At 52.7% G+C, this 22147-nt stretch overlaps 1 protein-coding gene across 4 annotated transcripts in view; it reads left to right on the top strand.

Moving 5' to 3' along the window:
* Positions 1-22147, top strand: part of IGF2R (insulin like growth factor 2 receptor) — a 91348-nt gene that overhangs the window by 31161 nt on the left and 38040 nt on the right. For all 4 annotated transcript variants that reach the window (XM_058660502.1, XM_058660391.1, XM_058660313.1 and 1 more), the window contains 8 exons: positions 2344-2468; positions 4836-4934; positions 10825-10957; positions 13121-13250; positions 15009-15114; positions 17357-17519; positions 17656-17821; positions 18782-18885. In XM_058660502.1, coding sequence (XP_058516485.1) covers positions 2344-2468; positions 4836-4934; positions 10825-10957; positions 13121-13250; positions 15009-15114; positions 17357-17519; positions 17656-17821; positions 18782-18885 — 1026 coding nt within the window. The remainder of the gene's footprint in view (positions 1-2343; positions 2469-4835; positions 4935-10824; positions 10958-13120; positions 13251-15008; positions 15115-17356; positions 17520-17655; positions 17822-18781; positions 18886-22147) is intronic.

The following is a 22147-nucleotide window of genomic DNA, read 5'->3' as shown; positions in this document are numbered from 1 at the left end:
CACAGCGTCATGGTGACTGAAATAGCGGCTGGTCCAGCATGCTGTTGGGCCAGCAGCACGGGCGTGTTCCAGCCCATCTCACCTTTAGCACCCGCTGCTAGTCTTTGCCAGTGAGTGGCTGGGGGGGATGCCACCGTGGGCTTGGAGCTGTAGCGATGGGGAATGTACCTTCACATATGTATTCATGTAGGGCCTTTTCTGCTTCTTTAGTTGGTACCTTGTCCAGTTTCATGTTAGGTTATCTGTTGGGTGTGACCCATTTTCTCCATCAGTATCTCTCTTTCCCTCTCTGTCTTCTTTCCTTTTCTTCCTCCTCTTCTCTCTCTGCTCCCTCCCTCCATCTCAGAATTTCTTCTTTATCTTTGATGTGAAAACTCAACATAAGTGATCAGGTATGGGCTTTTTAAAATAACTTTTTAAAAATTAATTTTTATTGAAAAGGCAGATCAGATTTATGGGGAGGAGAGACAAAGATCTTCTATTGCTAGTTTTCTCTCCAGGTGGCCGCAATGGTCGGAGCTGAAGCTAGGAACTTTTTCCTGGTCTCCCATGCAAGTACAGGGTCCCAAGACCCTGGGCCATCCTTTACTGCTTTCCCAGGCCACAAGCTGGGAGCTGGATGGGAAGTGGAGCTGCCAGGACATGAACTGGTGCCCATGTGGGATCCTGGCACTTGCAGGGGGAGGGTTAGCCACTGAGCTGGGTCCATGGTGTGGGTTTTCCTTTTCTCTCCTCCATGGCATGCTGTGTCTCTTGATTATTTGTTATTTCCTGGCATTACAGGCAAGATTGTCCTTATTTGTTTGTGACTGGAGATCTTCTTGGTGATGATTCTTTCCCAGTTCTGTTTATCTCCCACTTTATAACTTTTTTCTTTAAACTAGTTTTTGATAAATATAAGCCTCTTTAAGCTGGCAAGATTAATTTTGTCAATATTTTGTATTTTTTTTTTTTATATGAGAGTCAAAGAAGGAGAGAGACATAGAGAGAGGCTGAGATCTCGTGTCTGCTGGATTATTTCCTAAGCTCCTGTTCTAGCTGGGCTGGAGCTCGGGGCCAGGGCCTGTGTCGGTGCCTGGAGCCCGGCTCCTCCAGCTTCTCCGGGAGCTGGGGCCAGGCACTGCTCACAGGTACTCTGTCACTGTGCCCTGTGCCTACTCCCAGATCCATGTTGGTGAGTCTTAGGAAGTCTCTCTTCTTAGGCTAGTCTCTAAGAGATGTTTTCTACCAAGGTTGCCAATTTGGTTTTAACATTCATGCCTGTAGTCCAGTTATAGTTGATTATTTATTTGCAAGGCCAGGAGATAGAGAGAGAGAACGAGAGAGTTAGAGTGGGATATCTTCCATCTGCAAAATGGCTGCATTTCATACAAAATGGCTGCAGCAGCTGCTGTTGGGCCAGGCCACAGACGACGGCAGAGGCCACTTACTTCAGTCGATGTGTACTGCCTCTCCAACACATGAACAAGGAGTTGGGTCAGAAGTAGAGTGGCCAGGACTTGCACGGGAGCTGTGGGAGGCACTCAGATATGGGATACAGGCGTCCCAGGCGGCAGCTTAACATGTTGTGCTTCAGCATTTGTCCCTGCAGTGGATTTTGTATACAGTGGTAGCTAGGGTTGCAATTTTATGTTTTCTTAGAAATAACTGGGTTTCCTTTCCAGTTTCATTTCTCCAACAGTTTTTTCTCCACTGATCTGACATTGTGGTCCAATCAAACATTTCATGCATATGAAAAATCTTCAGAGATAGTTCATGGGAAAAATGCATGTTCCCTTTTGTTTTCATTTTCCTGAACCTTTTCAAGTCCTCCATCCACATGGCTCAGTGCTTTCTCTCCTGTACTGCTGGTTTCTGTTTTAGATTGTTTATACCAATCCCTGACATTGATTTTGTGTAAAACCTTAATTTTGTATTATTATGCTAACGAGACATTAGACATCAGTATTGTCATACTAATGAGTTGACCTGTATTTTGTGGCATGCTTGGTGGGAAGTGTTGAGGAACGGGGAAGGAGGCAGAGTGGAGGGAAGCCTGGAGTGTTTCGTTGGGAGTGTAGCTGGGAGGTGAGGGTGGCTTCAGTGCTAATAAGGGTAGAGAAATGTGAGCAAATTTGAAATGGAGGCACGAGCAGTAGCACTTCTGATGTGTTCGCCTGTGGTAGCTGAGGGAACAGGGCTTGTGTGTGTGTGTGAGTGTGAGTGCTTGAGCAGCTGGTGAGGTGCATGGAGGTGCTGTCCTGCGGTTGGCAGATAGATCATTACGCTCTAGTACATTCACCGAACCCTGGTCGTGTCTCTGCGGTGTGTCACCTGGAGCTGTTCTCGCTCCTCTCCACACAGGCGACTTTGTCCTGCGCAGTGCGAGCAGGTCCCTGCTGGAGTTCAACACCACGGTGAGCTGCGGGCCCCCGAGCCGAGGCCACCGCGTCCAGAGCAGCATCTCCTTCCGCTGTGGGAAGACCCTGGTAAGTCCCCAGGCGCTTTTGGAATGTCTTATGTCGAAAGTGGTTGCCACTGGTTTGGTCCTGTTGTCCAGGTAATCCAAAAAGAAGAAAAGTGGGCAGAATTAAATAACAATTTACATTCACCACCCAGAGCAAAATCCGCATACGAAATTGCAGCTTTTCAGTGAAACTTGAACCGCATCCTGTGTGAGCATACGATTTGGTCATTAATCAGTATGTGAAATGCAAAGCATTGTGGGATGTTTATGTCACAGGCATGATGCATTTTTTCCTTCTAAAACCTCTCCTCCCAGCATCTCATTTGGAAGGAGTTTAGAAGAATGTGCTTGCAAAAGCGATTTTTTTCCCTCTTTCTTTACATTAAGCTGGAGAGACCTGCGTCTGTTCAGGGAGTCGGAAATCCCTGGCCCGTGGGTAATGGGGTTTCCAACTGTTTTGGGTTAAAAGGAGCATCTTATGTGTAAAGCGAGGTATTTTTTCTTTTTTTTTCTTTTTTTTTTATTCATTGATTACATTGTATTATGTGATACAGTTTCGTTGGAATTGGGATTCACCCCCACTCCTCCCCCTCCCTCCCCCCATGTGGAATATTCCACCTTGTTGCATATCCACTGATCAAGTACAGTTGAGATTCCTTCTTTGCAAGCATAAACTAAACATAGAGTCCAACATCTTATAGTCCAATCTATTTCCTCAGCTTCCTGGGGAGACCCTGTCCAGTCCGAGGGCAGAACCATCAGATTATCAACCCGATCAATTAAAGGCTCCAACATACCCTCAGCAACAATTAACTTCGTTGTGTAACTAATAGTTATAGTATTGAGTAACCAGTATGTTAAAAACAATTGAGGTATTTGTTCTTATCTGGATATGTGAAACTGGTTGGCTTTAATGTTTAGTGTTTTAGAAAGGAAGTCGTAGTAAACATTTTCTAGCTTTTAGGAAGAGCAATTGGTATAAAAGTCTTAACAAATGTTCTTGAGTGAGAAGCCCAGTGTTTAGAAAAGTTGGGACAAACTAAGCTCCACGGCTCCTGTGTTGTCTGTGTCCCACCACCTTCCTGTCTGTTGCAAAGCCCTGCAGGCACAGGTGACCTCCCAGGACAGCAGCTCAGAAGCTCATAGAGCAGCAGATGGGATCCATGGCTGGATCTTCCATCACTTCCAAATCCACCCTGGCCTTGCAGAGGGCTGAGGGGGTGCCTGGGCCTTGTGGATGTCAGGGTGTGAAGTGTATCCTGGCAAGCTGGGGCTGAGGAGGAACCAGAATCCCCGTGCACCGAGATCACCTGGGGGTCCCTGCCTCCTGCAATCCTAGAGTGCAATGTGAAGCAGGAGAGGAAGAAGTGAGCCAGAAAGAGCGTTAGGGTGCAGCATGGTGCTCAGGGAGCCTGGTTGTGGACCCACATGCTGCCCTTTGACAAGGAGATAACTTTTGCTGTCTGCTCCACATGTACAAGCTCGGTGTGCGCAGCAGTCTGCTCATGTGCTCTGTTAGGCGACGTGGCCTCAGACGGGCAGTGGTTCCCAAATACGCCTTCAGCAGAACTAATATTCTTTGCCTTGCTATAGTTCCTTACATTTTAAAAGAAGTCTTGTTTATTTGTAAACCACAAAGTAGTAAAATGAAAACCTTATGGATTGTTGCATACTCAAGGTGAGAGTCAAATTTTAAACAAACCTGTAACATTTTATCTGAATGGTGAACAAAAAGCCAGCACGCTGGGCTTGGGAGTGCATGCAACGTGGCAGATTGTGTCGCAGAAGGAGCTCATTGCTGTTTCAATTTCCTTTATGAGTTCTGAGCTCACCCTGTGAGAATCAGAGGCCCCCTCCCCCTGATCTGCGTGAGGGAGCCAAGAGGTTAATCTGTACTGTGCTGGGAGTCCCCCAGGAGAGCTCTATGGTTGGCCAGTTTGGAGTCAGTCTTGGCCGCGGGCTGCCGGGAGGCCCCTCCAGGGTGGGGGTCTGTGGGACGTCCGGGCCTGGCCAGATGCAGACAGGGCTCCTCCCGGGGCCCCTCTCAGGAAGCGTGAGGTCACGTTTTCTGGCTTTGATATCTGCTGGCGTTTGGTGAAGAGAACATTTGGAGTTTGAGAGTGGAACGGCTCTGCGCATTACTTCCCATGAGTTCACTGCTCACAGAGGGACAGTTCTGGAGCAGCTACACTAAAATTCCAGCCCGATGTCATGAAGCCTTTGTCTCAGAACTTAGGGGTTTGGGAACCTCTCCGTGACCCCTTTGGAAACAGTTGTGTCCCAGCTGGCTGTTCCTCCAGTCCCTGTTCTTGCTCTCACAAAGAAACTATGTGACCTATGTGTGTGATACTGACTTTTCTTCTTCTTCTTCTCTTTTTTTAATAAATAGGGATCTCCTGAATTTGTAACGGCCACAGGGTGTGTGCATTACTTTGAGTGGAAGACCACGGCAGCCTGCAAGAAAGCCACGTTCAAAGCCCTCAAGGAGGTAAAGGGGAAGTCCCCGGACTGTGTCTTCCTGTAGTACATGCAAGCAGCTGTTCAGATTTGAAATACTGGGTCCAGCCTGTTGGGGTGAAAAATCCGTTTTGGTTTTCAGATTCCATTTGAGCAGAGTTGCCATGTGGTTTGTTGAAACTCTTCTGGGTGGCTCTTATTTTTGGGTCAGGGCATCTGAAATATCCTAGGGTGTGATTCGGTGGCCCAGATTGGAAACAAAGTGGCTCATCCACAGAAGGTCAGTCCACTCTGGTTTCTGATGGAAGCAGAGGTGCAGGGTGGACTGACCTTCGGATTTGCACTGTACCCGTGGCAGCTGCCTGTTCCTGACCTGGCTGTGCCACGTGGATTGCACTTCTCTGCTACGTCCCCTCTGCCTGTCTGCATGATCAGGCCCCTCTCCTTGGCCCCGGGCTGACCCCAGGATGCACTGTGAGTACAGGCCAGGTGTTCTTGGCCCTCCTCCCACGCCATTCTTGGCCAGTTCCCCTCAGAGACAAGACGGCTCTTCCTGTTGCCTCTACTCTTTCTCTTTTGTTGTTTGGACAGTGTGTCTTGGCCAAGTCCCCTTCCCCCTCAGCTGACTGTGTGCAACATCAGGTTTTGAAATACATATGTGGGGAGTCTGCAAGAATCCATGGGAAACACATAGTTCCAAAGAAGCCATGCCTGAGTTCCAAAAAGATTTTGCACCAAAATAAACTCATCTATTAATTCTGGTTTTCCAGCAGTTTTCTCAGAGTGCTCCTTCCACATTGCGGGGTGACCAAATCCAGCTAATTGGAACATCAGCTTTCTTTGTGGTGCAGATGCACTTGAAATGCCCTTTGCTACCTGATTGTCAAGATCAGTCTGCACAGGGTGTGGGAGGGACCTTGGCGACTGAGCAAACTGCCCCTCACCGGCCTGGCTGCCTGGGGTCGGCTGCAGAGCCCGGCTCACCTACCACTGCTTCTCCTGCCATACAGATCCTACAGGCCTCTTCCTGTTCAGATGATTGTTGGTCTCACTTCCCTCCTTTAGTTTCTGCTCTGAAGAATTGCAGACTGTCAGGCTATAGGGCTACCAAGGGAGAAGTGAACAGTAAGTTTCACTGGTGGATTGATTCCACATGGGCAGAAATTCTGTCTACTTATTATTTATTTGCTTTGTATTTGACTGACTTGCAGACAGACAGACAGATGCACACACATAGAGAAAGAGAGAGAAAGAGAGATCTTCTGTTCACTGATTCACCCACCGAAATGTCTGCAAGAGCCTGTGTTGAGCTGGAGCTGAAACTGGGAGCTGGGGACTCAGTCCGGACCCCGTGAGTCGTATGGGCTATTGCTGCTGTTTCCGGGGCTGCAGCAGCAGGGAGTTGGAGCCAGGAACCGACGCCGGGGCTGACGTGGACATCTCAATGGCCATCTTAACCTCGAGGCTAAATACTTTCCCCAGATGTTTTTTTTAAAAAGTGATAAATGATAAGCTAGAACAGAGTCTCCTATGTGGCCATCCATAGAAGAAAAAGGCTAATGGGGGCTGTGGAAAGCTGTGTTGCTGCTCTCTCCCGGAAAGGGGCTTTGTGGAAACAGCTGAAAAGGGAAAGAGTTGGGGCTGTTCTCTGAGCAGGTGGGTCACACTAAAGTTTCACTGAGGTCTGATCAGCAGGAGCAAGTGTTCAGTGCAGCTGTCAGGCACCACTCGGGATGCCCAGCCACCGTCCTGCAGTGCTCAGTTCAAGTCCTGGCCATGCCTCTAGTTCCGATCCCTGCCACTGCTCGCCTGGGAAGGCAGCCATAATGGCCCCCACCTGGAGAGCTCGGGCTGTGACCCTGCTTTCAGTGTGACCAGCTCCAGTCATTGTAGGCATTCAGGGCATGAGCCAATGGATGTACTCTCTCTTTCCTGTCTGTGTCTGTGCCTTTCAGATAAAGTGAAAAAAAGAAAAAGAAGTCACATTGTTCATGACATACTGTTAGTGGGAAGGAAAAGCATCTGAGCTGCACTGGGGGCAGGTGATCATTATAGAGCACCTCATTGGCCAGCCCGAAACTGTCTGACCCTGTGCCTGTCTGTGCCCCACGTGTGGGCTTGTGGTCTCTCACCCAACAGCATGCCCATGATCTCCCGTTTGACACCTTATATCTCGCTTTGCTGGATTAAAAGTGGTGCCTTTTAATCTGCCAACCTTTCTGAATCAAGTAATGGCTGATTTTTCTTCTGTGGGCTACAAGTCAGGGAAGCCCAAGTCCACGCTAGATCCTGCCTCGGGCCTCTTGTACAGCCCTAGAGCTCAGAACAGGTTTTGGATTTTTGCAAAGTTTTATGTAAAAACACACACACAAAGAAGAATGTGTGATAGTGACTCATGTAACCCACAAAACCTAAACTGTTTTACCGAGAAAGTGTGCCGTCGGCCGTGCCAAGTAGTTCTCTGGGGTGGGAGTAGGGAGATACCGTCTGTATTTTCTCAAAACAATGACACGCAATTTTTCTTAGAAGCTGGTCCGAGAGCACATGAGAAATGTTCGCAATTTGTTCTCAATTATCGTCTCGCTCTGCGTGCCTGGCGGCTAGGGCTTTGTCCATTCAGTTTTCACTTGCTCCAGTAGATTGAGGGCCAAGCAGTCGGGGTTTCAGGCAGTTTGGTCGTGGTTCTCACCTGCTGGGAACCCTCAGGGCAGTGTGTCACCCTGTGTTCACCGCCTGCTGGGGGTGGGGGTGGGTTGATGAGGCGAGCAGAACTTAATGAAGCACAGGTTCTTTTGGCTTTAGTAGAATCTGTGGGTGCTGGGGCATGATAACTTCAGAAACGCACGGAGTGCTTTGTGCGTCTATCAAACCCTCTGAGCATTAAAAATAAAAACAGCAGAAAACTCTAGATCTGGTATAGCATCAGTTTAGGTTCTCAGTTTCCATGCCACGTTGACGTGGCTGAATTGAGAAGAAAAGCTGCACAGGCAAAGGATCCTGGTAGCTCCAGGCCAGGCGTTTTTTCGAAGCCACCCTGTTCTGCTTGTTCAGCGGATCCTGGCAGAGGTTCTCAAGACAGTGATTTCTTTAAAATGTTCTGTATGTCCAAGCCCCTTCCTGGCGTCCTCGGGAACATATAAAATGCAGAACTGGCGTGCTGGCGCTCCTTGTGGAGTTACATAAGTAAGATTAATGGACATACAAAAACACGGAGCACATAACTCAATGTGCGGTGTGTTGAAGCTGGCAGGCAGCCCTCTTCCCCGGGCTGCGAAATTCCTGGTCTTATGAATGTCTCCCTTGCTCTGCTCGCTGGAGCGGGAAGCAGGCGGGAGGGAGGGAGGGAGGGCGTCCCAGTGGCCTTGCCTGTTTTTCCGACGTGCACTCCAGTTCTGGGGAGCTCTGAGCTGGGTGTGTCTCCTCTTCTCTGGCCAGAAGACAGCCTTGAGGGTTTCAAGGTTGCCAATTGTCCTGAGCAGGGTCCCAGTGGGGGTCTCACCAGCACGAGCTCCTCCAGGGGCTATGAGAAATGGGCTGGTCTCTGAGCCCAGCTCACCCTGTGGCACCCGGTACCCCCTTTCTGTCCCTGGTTCTCTGGGTGCCAGGTAGGGAGTGAACTTGTCTCCCATCATGACCAACCTCCCGGAGCCCTAGCAGCCCCAGGTTTTTGTGTGATTTTGCTATGGGATGGATTGTAGGCTCTCAGTGTGTAGAATCAGGGGTGCCTATGGCTGCTCCTCACTTCCCAACTCAGCTCACTTGCAGGACCGCCTTCCGTTGCTGGCCTGTGGGTGTGTGGCATTAGCTCTCGGCCTTGTGTGCCAGTGCCCCCAGAGCCTGAGTGGGGAGTGGCCCAGGCTTCCTGTGTTATCTGCAGAATTCCTAGGAGAAGCTTGCCTGCCCAGCCCCAGGCGCCTTTGTTGCTGCAGGGCTCAGGGACTGGCGGCTCTCCGTGGGGTCTCTGCAGCCCAGGCTGCGGAGAAAGGTTACTGGGCTAGAGCATCCCTGCTGGCCTGATAGCATCACTTACGACAAACTTGAAAGCAGCATGTGAAGCGGTTAACTTTTTGTGACTATTACCACAGTCTGAAGATAAAATTCTAGGGAATGTGCCCAGAGGAAGTAATGAAACAAGCTACTTTGAAATGACACGAATTGTTGGGACAGTTACAGTGATGCCAGCACACTGGTTTGGAGATGAAGGGGGCTTGTCCTTGGGCTGCTTGCTCTGCATTCAGCAGACAGAACTCTTGAAACGTGAGGTGTCTTCAGCTGTAATGGCTCCTTGACATTTTTGAAATAAAAAGCCATTAGCTCCTAGAGATGAGAGAGTGGTCCTAGACGAGAAGTGAGTAGGGCTACATTAGGGGCTCCAAGGGGGAGCTCATCTCCCCACACTGAGCTGCTGTTCGGGCACTTGAGGAACCCGCACTCCAGTGGGCCAGCATGCGGCATGGGGACCTGACAACAGACAGTGGCATCTGTGCCGGGAGAGGGGACAGATGTGAACAGAGCGAGGCAGAGAGCCAGCCTTGTGGAGACTCGGGGGAGGGGAGGGAGAGGAGAGGATTCCCAGTGGTTAGAAGACACTGGAGGCCAGGCAGCCACCAGGATTTCCTTCTCTGTGGACCGGGGAAGCATTTAGAGGAGAGAGATGCAGCCTAGCTTCATTTTAAACCTCTGCCCTGTGCTTGTGGAGTCGTGGGGTAGGGTGGGTGCAAGAGCCAGGGGAGAAGGTGCAGTGCCTGGGAAATGAGCAGTGGGGGCCTTGTGTTAATGCTGAGGTGGGCAGTGGGACCGAGCAGCTTCAAGGGAGAAATCCAAGACCTGCTTGAAAAATGTCAAGGGTCAGGTGCCTTTCTGTGTGTTGAAGTAGCTATGTAAAGTAACAGTGGAACTAATACCCCCTGCCTCCTTGCCAGGGGCTGTGCCCAGGGCTTTACTTCCAGTTCCCTTCTTCCTCCCAGCAGCCCCCAGAAATGATTGCTTTTATTATTCCATCTGGGCTCATGGGGAAACTGAGGCGTGGGGTTTCAGTTTGCCCATGGCCAAAGCATGTCACAGCAGAGTTGAAAGCCCAGCTTCTTCCTGTTGTCTTTGCAAGTCTGGACCTGTGCGAAGTTGAAGTTGGAGACACACGTGGGGACTTCAGCAAAGCTTACGCAAGATGAAATTAAAAGATAACTTTTTTTTTTTTAGTTAAAAAAAAGTAAATGTGCCTACTAATGGGACTTTGAGAAGTTCCTACAAAATGTCTTTTGGACATTGGTTGCATTGGTTGCAGCTTTTTTTTTTTTTCACCAGAACAAATTTTCCTTTCATCCTATCTCCACATGCACTTTTTTGAGATGCCTTTGGGCATTTGGGAACCTGTGGCAAGTTATTTAAAGCTGAGTCCCCAAGGGGAGGAGTTTTGGGGGCGGTCCCAGGAGGCTGAGGATAGGGTGGCAGTCATTGGACAGGCAAAGACCAGGAAGGACCCCCTGGATACCCCGGCAACCCGGTGAAGCAAGGACTGCAGAGGCAGGAGTGGTCAGGAGCTCTGAAGCCTGAGGGGCTGAGGCAGAAGAGGCCCCCACTGGGAGGGTGACCTTTGCAGCAGGGAGGATGTGGCCAACCTGGCAGGCGGCTTCTATGGAGGCATGGGCCGGGGCTGGGGAGCAGGGGTGGCTGGAGGTGCAGACACAGGCTGCGTGCTGTGGGGAGTGTTTGTAAGGGGAAGATGTTACAGGTGAGGGTGTCAAGGGTGGTGGGGGCCAAGAGGGAGGCAGTGCCCCTGCAGGTGAGCAGGACGCTGGAGAGTTGCGGAGTGGAGGCGTGTGTCCGTTGTGCTTTGTGCTGCCTGCCCCGAGGGATGAGGACCAGTGCTCGGTGGGAGGGAAGATGCGTGCTGAAGGCTCTCTCACCCTCCTGTCTTCCAGGTCCCCTGCTACGTGTTTGACAGGGAGTTACGGAAACACGACCTAAATCCACTTATCAGGCTGAGCGGCGGCTACCTGGTGGACGACTCGGACCCTGAGGCCTCCTTGTTTATCAACGTTTGCAGAGACCTAGGTCTGGCTCTGGGTGGGCATGCCAGCAAGCATTCCAAGGAGACTTGAAGGCTCTGTCCTTCCACCTGCATCCCTCCATGGGCGCTCGTTTGTCCTCCTTAGAAGCCCTGGCAGAAAGCTTCTGTCCTATGGATGTTCTCTGGGCACAACCCCAGCCCTCTGGCCTGGTACATTCTGCCTCCAGGCCTCCCCTTGGGCCCTGCAGACCCCATCAAGCTGCATGTTCTTGCTCTCCAGGCTGCTGTGTGCATGCACTGATGTCACAGGGCTCTGGTCACCAGCCAGGTGGAAGGTGGTGAGGGTAACCAAGGCCTGGTGGGTACTTGGGGGTGACGCAGATGTCACTTCCTGTGCAGATGCCTGTGCCCATGGGAGACGCTTGTGCCCTTACTTACCTGGCTGCCTGCATCCTGGCAGGGGCTGTAATTCGGGAGGCCTGACGGCCAGTGCTGGCCTCACCTGAGGAGTTGGCATTGCTGACTGTGGGCTCCTGAAAGGGTTGCTTTATTCTTAGAAACATTGGGCAATGATTTTTTTTTTCTTTTTGAAGGGTACATGGGGATAGTACTGGGTGATAGCTGCAGGAGTTTTAATTTAAAGTATGGTGTAAATTGTATCTCTCCATCGTGTGTCATCTTGTTTGTGTCTGATGTCCAAATAGTTAAAAGTCATATTGCTCCCCTTCCCAGCCCCTGGCCCAACCACTCCCCGAGAAAGCGATGAGTGATGATTTTAGGTTCCCTTGTGCGTGGCAGGTCATTACATCAGTCTTTTGCCGTCCAAGGACAGGATTTATTGCTCTTCTGGGGTGAGGGGAAGCCAGCAGAGCCAAGTCTTAGTCTCAAGTGGGTCAGTATCTCGAGCTGAGTTGTCACTTCCAGCACTCTGGTAGATTATTGACTTTTGGACTAAATGGGCCGTTTGCAACCCCGAAAACATGGGGCTCCCCAGCCCCCATGCGGGGGTTCTAAGGATCAACTGGATGTTTGCTTCCTGGCCTGCTGGCACGGAGAGTCGAGCTCTAGCAGGCTGATTCACACGAGCCGGCCACGTTTCGGCTCAGGCGGCCTCTCCATTCCCTAGAAATTACCCTGAACTGCAATCCAGGTTTGAACCTGATTCTCAAAACCTCAAGGTCAAGTTCAGTTTTTTTTTCCCCCTTTAGGCTATTGGTTCAACTCTGCACTCTTGGGGGCACTGACCTTTGGCTTTGCTGGTAACCCAAACAGCCCCACTGGGGCACCCCAGAAAACTGCATGTGGAGCAAAACAGCCTTGACAGTGGGGTCTTAAGACACAGCCCACCACCCCCGTGCATATCTGCTTCGCAACACCTAGGTGCAGTAGATGAGGCAGTGACAAATTAAAGGCACAGAGTATGTGTAGTGGGCGGCTTTGGCTGCTGGGGTCCAAACAGCCCAGAACAATGCAGGGTCCTGTGAGGCCCCCAATACAGGGCATGGGTGGGAGGAAGAAGTCATCTGTGAACAGGCACTCAGTGAGAGAGATTGTGTGGGGCTGGGTTCCAGCTTCCACGGGAGAACCAGCCGGGCTCCCAGGAGAAAGCCAGCAGCCCCAGGGCTCTCACGGGGCCCTACCCTTGAGGTCCACGCTATCTTCCAGTACAACCAGCCTCACACGTGGGAGCTGCATCCCTGGCCACTGCCCTGAGGGAGTGAAAGGCCAGTGTGCTTGCTCCCAGCAGGGGACACAGGGTGCACAGAAACCCCAGGGAGGCTGCAGGAGTTTCCCAAAGCCCCTCTGTGGAGGCTCGCTCAAGCTCAGACTGAGGCAGGTGAGAGCACCCAGCAGGACTGACTGAGCCACGCTGGGCAACGGGACACACAGCTCCCGTCATTGTCCTCATCTCGGACACATCAGCATGTTCTGAGCACTATGCCTCTCTCCTCCCCCTGCCCCCAGCAGAGGGCAAAACACCAAGTGATCAGCTGGTTCTGCAGCTAAGGTAGCACGTGCAGGAGGTGGCACTAGTGGTAGTGGCATGGTCACTGCTCCTGGGCTCTGCCCAGGTCTCACAGTGCCTCCTGAGACTTGGATAGACTCCGGGATGCCTCTGAGGGAACCCTGGGCCCAAGGGCTCGTGTACTGGCCACATTTGAGATGGTCACTCACTGTAGTTGACCATGTGGCGATATGTCTTACAGACTCACTCCACGATGCGAATCCACAGCTGCGTGCCTGTCCCCGTGGCACTGCTGCCTGCCTGGTGAGAGGTGACCAGGCGTTTGATGTTGGCCAGCCCAAGGAGGGGCTGAGGCTGCTGAGCCGAGACAGGTGAGTCGGCACTGCTCTTTTTTTGGGAGGTCTTGAGCCAGAAGCTGACCCACTGGGGCTTTGCAAACACGTCCCTTCCAAGCAGGGCCACGGGGCTGGTCATGTGGGCTGAATTGTCTGTGGGTCAGTCTCCAGTCACTGGTCTTTAACGACAGTGAAGTGTATGTGTCCCCATCTAGTCCTCGCTTAAGTGCCACCTGTGCTGTCTTGTACTGAGGTTCTGTGGGAGGCAGAAGCCCAGGGGGCTGTTCCTCCTCCCTGCGGCTTCATGCTCACCTACTCTCTAGAGTGAGGTCGCTGGCCCCTTGTGATAAGTGATGCTGTTTACCTCACTCTCCACTCTTCTCGGCAGGCCTGTTGGCTGTAGCCTGTTGCACACAACCACATCGTGACCTGAGGTCGGGGTTTCTGATTTTTCTCCCAGTCCTGGGAGCCTCAGGGCCGCCTGGCTGCTGGAGCCAGTGGTGTAGCTGAATGGCAGTTGGGACAGTATGCAGTTAGAGATAGCAGTCTCAGTCAGTCGGCTGAAGGGATCTTCCTCAGTGTGCTGCTGCCCGTCTAGCCACGCATCTCGCTCTTTTTTTTTTTTTTAAGATTTATTTATTTTTATTACAAAGTCAGATATGCAGAGAGGAGGAGAGACAGAGAGGAAGATCTTCCATCCGATGATTCACTCCCCAGGTGACCACAATGGCTGGTGCTGCACCAATCCGAAGCCAGAATCCAGGAACTTCTTCCAGGTCTCCCACGCGGGTGCAGGGTCCCAAGGCTTTGGGCCGTCCTCGACTGCTTTCCCAGGCCACAAGCAGGGAGCTGGATGGGAAGTGGAGCTGCCGGGATTAGAACCGGCGCCCATATGGGATCCTGGTGCGTTCAAGGCGAGGACTTTAGCTACTGGGCCACGCCGCCGGGCCACGCCGCCGGGCCCTGGATCTCTTTTTCTAATAAGGGGACCCCTGTCCCCCTGCTACTCGACCCTGGACGTAACTGCTAAGGGCTCCCACCTGATGAGCTTTTCTTTTCCTTTTTTCCTTAAAAAAACCCAAAAAACCAAAAAAACCTTTGCTTTTTAAAAAGCCCCTGTGTCTCCACACACAGTACCAAGGGCTTGGGGTTGCAGCCCCAACATTTTGTCCCTAGTGACAGATGGTAAGTGTTGTCCTGGGGCAGGCTGGCAAGGGTGGGGCGAGATGCGGGGCACCCAGCAGAGGCCCAGGCTTGGCTCAGAGGACAGGCCAGGCGTCTGTTTTCAGCTGTTGTGCAGCCGGCCTGCGAGCCATGGGCACATTCCACAGCGAGTGGTGCCCGCCGATGGGCGCCAGGCGCTTCCTGCTGCTGGGGCCCATTGCTGCTGCTCTGGGTGGGCGGGGAGAGCCCACGCCTGCAACTGCTGGGCCAGCAGTGTCTCCTGGTTTTTTTTTTTTTTTTTTTAAGAAAGGTCGTTGGCTTGCAGTCAGAAATGTGCTGGGCCTGCTTGTCTGTGTTTATTGTGTTTTGTTAGATCATTTACAAGTTTGTTTTGTTTGCTTTACTCTAGCACCTTTTCTGAGTCTTTCAAATTTACATCTTGGTCATTGTATTTATTTGATTTTTAACAAGATAGCTTTCACTGAAGCCACTAACCTCCCCACCTCCCAACTTCTCCAAATGGGAAAGGAAATAAAAGTTATGTTAAACCCGAACTGTATTCACCACTTGTACACCCTGAGGACAGGGCCGCACTTTGTAATGTCCGTTTCTTGCTGTGGCTTGGTGCAGACTCGTCCTGAGCTACGTGAAGGAAGGGGCAGAGAAGCTGGACTTCTGTGATGGACACAGCCCCGCCGTGACGGTCACGTTTGTCTGCCCGTCGGAACGCAGAGAGGTATGGCGCGCTGAGTCTTGGTGACCAAGACCAGGGACGAACACGTGTGTGTGGGTTTGGGTGCAGGAAATGGGGGACCCCAGTGGGAAGAGCATGTGGGCTGCTCTGTGCAGCAGCTGGGAGTGCCCGAGGCTTGACCTGCACCTGGTGGTGGTTTATTCTGGTCGGCTGGAGCACATGTGTGTGCTTCGTGGCGTGGGATTTTTTTTTTTTTTTGGTGCGTTTAGTGGATGGTTGGCAAGCTAAGCGTACTCTCTAGCCTGGGATTTCTTGAGGGGAACGTTTCCCTGAATCCCTCTTCCCTGGGCCCCACTGCCTGCCTTCCCCCTCACTCAATCACTCTCCCCAGGCAGATTTATGACTCTGCCCTCTGGCTGTTTGTGAAATCCCCAGCACAGCTGCAGTCCTGTCCTTGAGTCCCCATGGCTGGGCGACCCGTGCATTCTGCAGTTTGCTGCTTAAGTGTTTTCACAGAGTCCAGGGTGCTGATAGAGAGGGGGCCTCCCCCCGGAGAGGAAGGGCTCGGACTTTCCTTTCATTTATTTTCTGCCTTCTTCCAGCAGAAAGAAGTGGGAGGGGCTGAATTCTTTGGCCCAAGAACCACACTCCCACCCCACCCCCCACCCCCGCTTCCCCTCTACCCCCACCCAGCAAATGTGGAATTTGCTCTGATTTCGGGGCTGGCCCCTGGCCTGGTTTCTGTGTGCGAGTGTGATGGGGGTGGGGAGTCAAGGCGCAGCTGTCCGTTCTACGCCCCCAGACCTCATGCCCGTGTGCTGCCAGCTGCACGGAGCGCCTCCAACGTCCTTTCCCAACGCAAACGTGGAGGAAGAGTGTTTTGTGTGTTTCCCATTTGTTCCTACAGATGGGAACCCTGGCCAGACGACCCAAGCTGGTAGTAGATGTAGTTGGCTGGTTCCATTGGTTCTGTCGTTGGTCATGGTAGTTTTGCAGCATGGTGGCTGAGAGAAGTGGGAGTGTCCGTCCATTTTCCCCAGCAGTGGGTGGGATGAGGGGGCTGGGGGATTGTTACTAGTGGGGCTGGAGGGTCCGTTTTCCCCAGCAGTGGTTGGGATGAAGGGGCTGGGGAGGGGGTTGTTACTAGTGGGGCTGGAGGGTCCATTTTCCCCAGCAGTGGGTGGGATGAGGGGGTTGGGGGTTGTTACTAGCGGGGCTGGAGGGTCCGTTTTCAGCCAGAAGTGCTTGGCTTCAGTGTGTCCGGACACCCAGTATTTAGGAGGTTCAGGTCAGCTCCTAGGAGAACACACAGCAAGTCAAGAGTTTCTGAAAATGTTGTGTTGCATTTCTATACTATAAATTTGCTTGCCTAAGTGTAATTTGGTGGCTATTAGTATATACAGAACTGGGCAGCCTTCCCCACCACCCACTTTTGGAATGTTTTCACCATCTCAGAACGAAGGCTTGTGCCTCTTCCTGTTCCCACCCCCTCTCCCAGGCAGCCGGGAATCTGCCTTCTGTCCCCACCGGCTGCTCTTTCTGGACATTTCTTATCAGCGACATGTCATGCCCTCCCAGCCGTGCGCCTGGCGTCTCTCACTCAGCACCCAGCTCCGTCTGGGCCCGGCGTAGAGAAGCATCGAGTCTGAGTCAGAGGCCAGCCGAACCTGCAGACCTGCAGCTTGCTTGAGGGGTGGCCTGTTTATAGAGCTGGAGCTCAGCACTGGGCCTGCCAGGCAACAGGCACTCAATAAATATTTACGGAGTGAGCTGAGCCACACGGGGCGTCTGGTCCTGAGACCAGCAAGCCATTTCTCCCCAGATTCAGAGCCCACATCAGCATCCCATCATGGGGCCCACCAGTGCGAGCCCCAGAGTATAAACGAGACAGGGTGGCTGGGCCCCTGTCTGAGTCTACGGGGCTGGGAGCAGATAAGGGGACACCCAAGACCCTTTTGTCAATCTCAGGAGCCTTGGCTGAGTCACACGACACCGTAGGGGTTTTTGCTGTTTGTCCAGGTGGTAACCATGACCAACTGATGCCAAGTTCAGGGTGGGCAAGATCACCCTGAAGGGGCCTGGAAAAGAAACCGAGCTGTGAGAAGCCCAAAGATTGGAATGCGGTTACAATTCCAAAGGCAGGAGCAGAAATACATATATATTAAAACAAACAAGCAAACAAACCACCAGCCTGTCTTTGAGCTCCGTAGAAGCGTGGCAGAGCTGCACGTACATCACATTTAAGCATTTTTGTCTGCCTCTTTTTTGACACTCTTCCCGCCAGGGTACCATTCCCAGACTCACCGCTAAATCTAACTGCCGATATGAGGTCGAGTGGGTGACTGAGTACGCTTGCTATCGGGACTACCTGGAAAGCAGGAGCTGCTCCCTGAGCAGCCGGCAGCACGACGTGACCGTGGACCTCAGCCCCCTGGGCCAGCCCACAGGTGAGCCCCTGCTGCTTCCTGATGCTGCCCTGCTTGGGAAGGGGGGCAGGGCCAGCTTTGTGGCCCAGGGGGCCAGCGTGTGTCTGTGTAAGAACACACCTCTCCCTCCTTCCCCCCGCCCGGCCCACCGGCCCAGGCTTGCCCTATACTTCCGACGGGGGAGAGTACCTGTTCTACTTGAACATCTGCGGGGGAGCAGGGATGACCAACTGCCGCGACAGAGATGCCGCTGTCTGCCAGGTCAAGAAGGCGGACACTACCCAGCGCAAAGTGTCTGGCAGAGGACAAAACCAGACCCTCCGGTGCGTAGGCTGCCACCCCACCCCGGCAGGGCACAGGCAGTGGGAAATGGAGTCAAAAGATAGTTCCTCGCTGTAAAAAAAAAAAAAAAAAAATCCTGACTCTGCACAGAGCTTTTTCACTGTATGCATTTTCCACGAACTTTTTGAAGGCCCCTTATATTTTTAGGAAACATAATTTACTCTTCTTCCTCTTTCCCTTTTCCATAAAGTTCAGGAAAATCGGTTAAGCCAGCGTCCCTTCCTGTTTCTTATGTGAGTGGCTCAACAGTTGGCGTTTTTTTTTTCTGGCTATACAATGAAAGCGCTTATGTTAGAGCTGTGCGCTTCCTAAATCTGTGTGACAGGATCCAGCCTGCAGGCACATCAATTAGTTTACGATTCTGTGTTTAAAAATCCATGTTCTTCAGAAAGAGTTTTGGGTTTCTCCTCTGGTGATTTGAGAGTTGAAAATGCTGTTAGCCTTCCATGCAAGTTTTAAACAGCGTCACCCTCTCCCCCTCCGCCCCAAATGCATTTGGTGCATTTAGCTTAGCAGTTTACTACCACAAAAGCCATTTTGGAGACGCAGCTCTCTGAAAGCGGGATCCTAGGGGCGAGAGGCCGGAAAGGCTGCCTGGACCCTGGACATGATTGATTTTGCACAGAGTCCAGGAGTGAGAGCAGAAGAAGTCTTCATGCTCGCAGCGAAGCCGTCAGCACTTTCCTGCAGCCCGTTAGGACTTTGAAGTTCAGAGGACGACAAGTCCGTCCATTTGGAACTCATTTCCTTTCGACGTCCCCCCAACCTCCCACCCCCTAGCCTCAGCCCCATCCCCCAAGCTGGCTGGAGAGCTTGCTGTTTTATGTCAGTAATGATTTGTTGATGCTATGCAAAAGGCTTCATGTAGACATCTTTAAAAAAACAAATCCAGCCCGCCCTGCTTCTGCCCAACATGTCTGTGTGCGTATCTGCAAACCCAGGTATTCGGACGGAGATCTGACCTTGATCTACTTTGGAGGTGACGAATGCAGCTCAGGCTTTCAGCGGATGAGCGTCATAACCTTTGAGTGCAATCAGACTGCAGGTGAGTGTGGAGGCAGGGTTCAGGCCTAGCCTGTGCCTTGAAGGGCGCTGCAGCCCTGTGCCCATGGTGACTTATGCTCAATGGAGCAGACAGATGTTCCCTCCTCTACTTCCACCTGCACCTGGCCTCCCCCAATCCCAACCTGGTCTTTCTCTTGGACTTGGGCCCCTGCCCCCTTCATGGCACACACGTCCTGTTTCTATTTCCCTCTGCTTTCAGTGTTTGTTTTGGGAGTGGGCCCAGCACTGGGGCTTGCTAGGAGAGTCTCTGTCTCTGCTTCAAGGAGTGGAGAGATGAGAGCTGGGTGCACTCTGCAATCTTAAGTACGTGCTGCCACATTCAGGGAATGAATGAGTATTGAGGCAGCCCAAAGGGCCCTGCCATGATCGAGCATAGCACACATTTAGCAGAAGGCGCCATGAGGTGCCACCATGTCCCCACTGTGCTACTCCTGTGTCTTAAACATTTCAGACCTGGGTGGCGCCTGTGGAGAGGTAATGGCTGCCATCCCCACCCGTCGACGCCCAGGCACCCCTGCAGCTGACTCTCCCCATTACAGAGCTCTTGTTTTGGAACTGGACCTGGTCTCCAGCCCCATCTGTGCACCACTGGCCCAAGTGCATGTGGCGGCCACCCCACCCCAAGGGTCTTTCTGGCCCTTTCTGTTTGTTTCTCAGGTTTCTACGGCAGAGCTCAGTTGACCTGGCCACAGGGCGTGCTCCTAGGTGCTTCATGCAGGACTGGGAGGGGCGGCTGTTCAAGGCATGGACACGGGAGAGGGTGGGGCCTGGGGTCATACAGCCCAGCCAGTGCTGTGGCTCTGTCCTTGGAATGCTATTGTTCCTGGGATGTGCCTTGGCCGCCTGGTCCTCCCTCCCCTCTCCGCTTGGGCTGCACTCTCCCACTGGATTCTGTTTTCTGCTCCCCACCTGCTCCCACCCTTCATTTGTCAGTTTCATGGTGCAGCATTGTTCTGGTGCCTACGCGCTAAGGCCCTGTGAGGCCTGCAGGTTCCATGTTGAGGAGAGGAGCAGAGAACAGTCCGCAAAGGGCTGCTTGAGCCCTCCTGGAGTGTATGCTAGACTAGAGCCTTGCAGCATCCCAGAGTCCCAAGGAGATGCTGGGGCTGTGATGGAGGGCAGTAAGGCGACAAGGAGGGACTAGCTGCTGCACAGTGGGCTGGAGTGGGACCCGGACTCATGGCATTCAGGCTGCTGTGGTGGACACAGAGCAGCATTGTGAACCTCTCCTATGGAGCTGTTCTGCTGGGGGATTTGTGAGCGAGGAGAGCCTGTCTGGCCTCCGGCTGGCCTCCATCCGGTCTAAGGCCCCGCTCCCCCTCAGGTTCCCCTGGTTTCCCAGCTCCTTCCCCTCCCCTTCCCCTCCCAGCCTGCTTCCAAGGGTGGAATTTGAGCTGTGGATTCCAGCCCTTTCTGCTCTGCAGCCCCTGCCATTTGTCAGGCCCCTCCTGCATATGTGCACACGTGGCTCTGGCTGCGGTTACCCCAGCCAGCCCTCCAGGACCCCTGCTGGCCACGGGTGGCTCCTGCTCCAACCTTGGCCTTGGCTGAGAGCATGCTGGTCTCACCTTGGGGTGCTGGTAGGAGCGCCCAGTGAGCCAGAGGCCCACTGCCAGGCACAGGAGGACAGCCAGGCACAGGGTTGTAGACCTGGGGAGGGTGTGGGTGTGGCAGAGCCGAGCCGAGCCGAGAGAGCAGGAGGTGGAGGAACATGCCGCGGTGGCTTCCCCTCTTTGTTTCTCCTTATCTCAGCACATTGCAAACACAGGAGTAGAAAGGACAGGGCAAGGGGCCACTCCGATACCCACATGGGTTGTTTTCAGATTTGCTTCTCATAAACTGTGCATCTTTGTCTGGTCCCACCACCCCACTCCGAGGCCCGGAAGGAGCTCCTCTTCCTGCCACATTGACACAATGAACTACCATAATGTCCTCTTGTTGTTGGGCTGTCCGCATGGGGACAGATTGGAGTCTGAACAAGGGCTCTGGTGCCTTGTGGAGGGCTTGCGCCTCTCTTCAGGGTTTCAAAGTCTCCCCAGCGCCCCCTGCCAGATTCTGACCCTGGGGGGCCAATAGTGTCCAGTGAAGGTGTGTCTTAATTACTTTTGTTTGAATTCACATGGGGAATTTTCAGAGAGAATCACATGGTGGCTGTGTGTGGTGTGCGTGTTTCTGAAGGTGGGTTAGCATTAATCGTTGTTAACTGGCTGTGTAAGGTAGTTTACCCGTGGTTTATAGTTTAAGTTGGGTCTCCAGGAATTGTTTCTTTACTTTTGCAGATTTATGTGTTTACTTGAAAGGCAGAGTTATGGGGAGAGAGCGGAGCAGAGAGAAGGAAAGAGAATCTTCCCTCTGCTGGTTTGCTTTCTGAAAGGCTACAACAACCAGGACTGGGCCAAGAGCCCGAGTGTACCTCCTACAGAGGGGGCAGCAAGCAGTGGTGCCGTCTTCAGCTGCTTTCCCAAGAGCATCATGAAGGAGCTAAATTGGAAATGATGCAGTTGAGGACTCTCCAGCTCCCATGTGGGATGCCAGTGTTGAAGGCAGGGCCTTTACCCACTGTGCCATCACGCCTGTCCCAATTTGTGCTTTAGAATCCAAGGCCCCTGCATTTTCAGGTGGCCTCACCACAGTCACTCATGCTTCCATGGCTCGAGCCAAGTGTGCTGGTGGAGCGGTGCCTTCCTGTGCACGTTGGGCACTGGACGACATCAGGCAACAACATGGGAAGCGTGTGAGGAGGGGTTGATTAAGCAGTCCGCACCCACTGGAATGGTCCAGTCCCTCCCCGCTTGCTCGCCTTGTTGAACACGGGCCTTTGGAGGCCGTGGCTGGAGGTGGGCTCAGCTCCATGGTGGGCTTCTAGGACCTCCCACGCTGTTTCCATCTTGAGGGGCCACCGTCTGTGGTCTATACAGAGTGGAAATGGCTCTTTTTTTTTTGAATGAACTGCAACTAAGTCACTTGGCCCAGGCTTTAAGGTGGGAAGGCTGTTTATCTTGATCTCCGGAAGGAAAGGAGAGTCTGGCTGGTGCTGTCTTTGCCCCAGAGCTGAGAGCTGTGGATGCCACCCCTGTCATTAGGCAGAGAGGCCCTGGCCCTTCCTCTCCCCCAAAAAATACCCTTTCCTTTTTGGGAAGCAGCTGTGAGATCCAGAACCCGGGAAGCCACACATCGTGCTGCCCTGGGGAGCCAGCCAGTGCCGTCGGGGTGGTGTGAGTGTGGGGGAGAGGTGGTGTGAG

This window comes from Ochotona princeps, chromosome 1 (genome assembly GCF_030435755.1).
Source record: "Ochotona princeps isolate mOchPri1 chromosome 1, mOchPri1.hap1, whole genome shotgun sequence".
Classification (NCBI taxonomy): domain Eukaryota; kingdom Metazoa; phylum Chordata; class Mammalia; order Lagomorpha; family Ochotonidae; genus Ochotona; species Ochotona princeps.
This window is presented reverse-complemented; position numbering and strand designations above follow the sequence as displayed.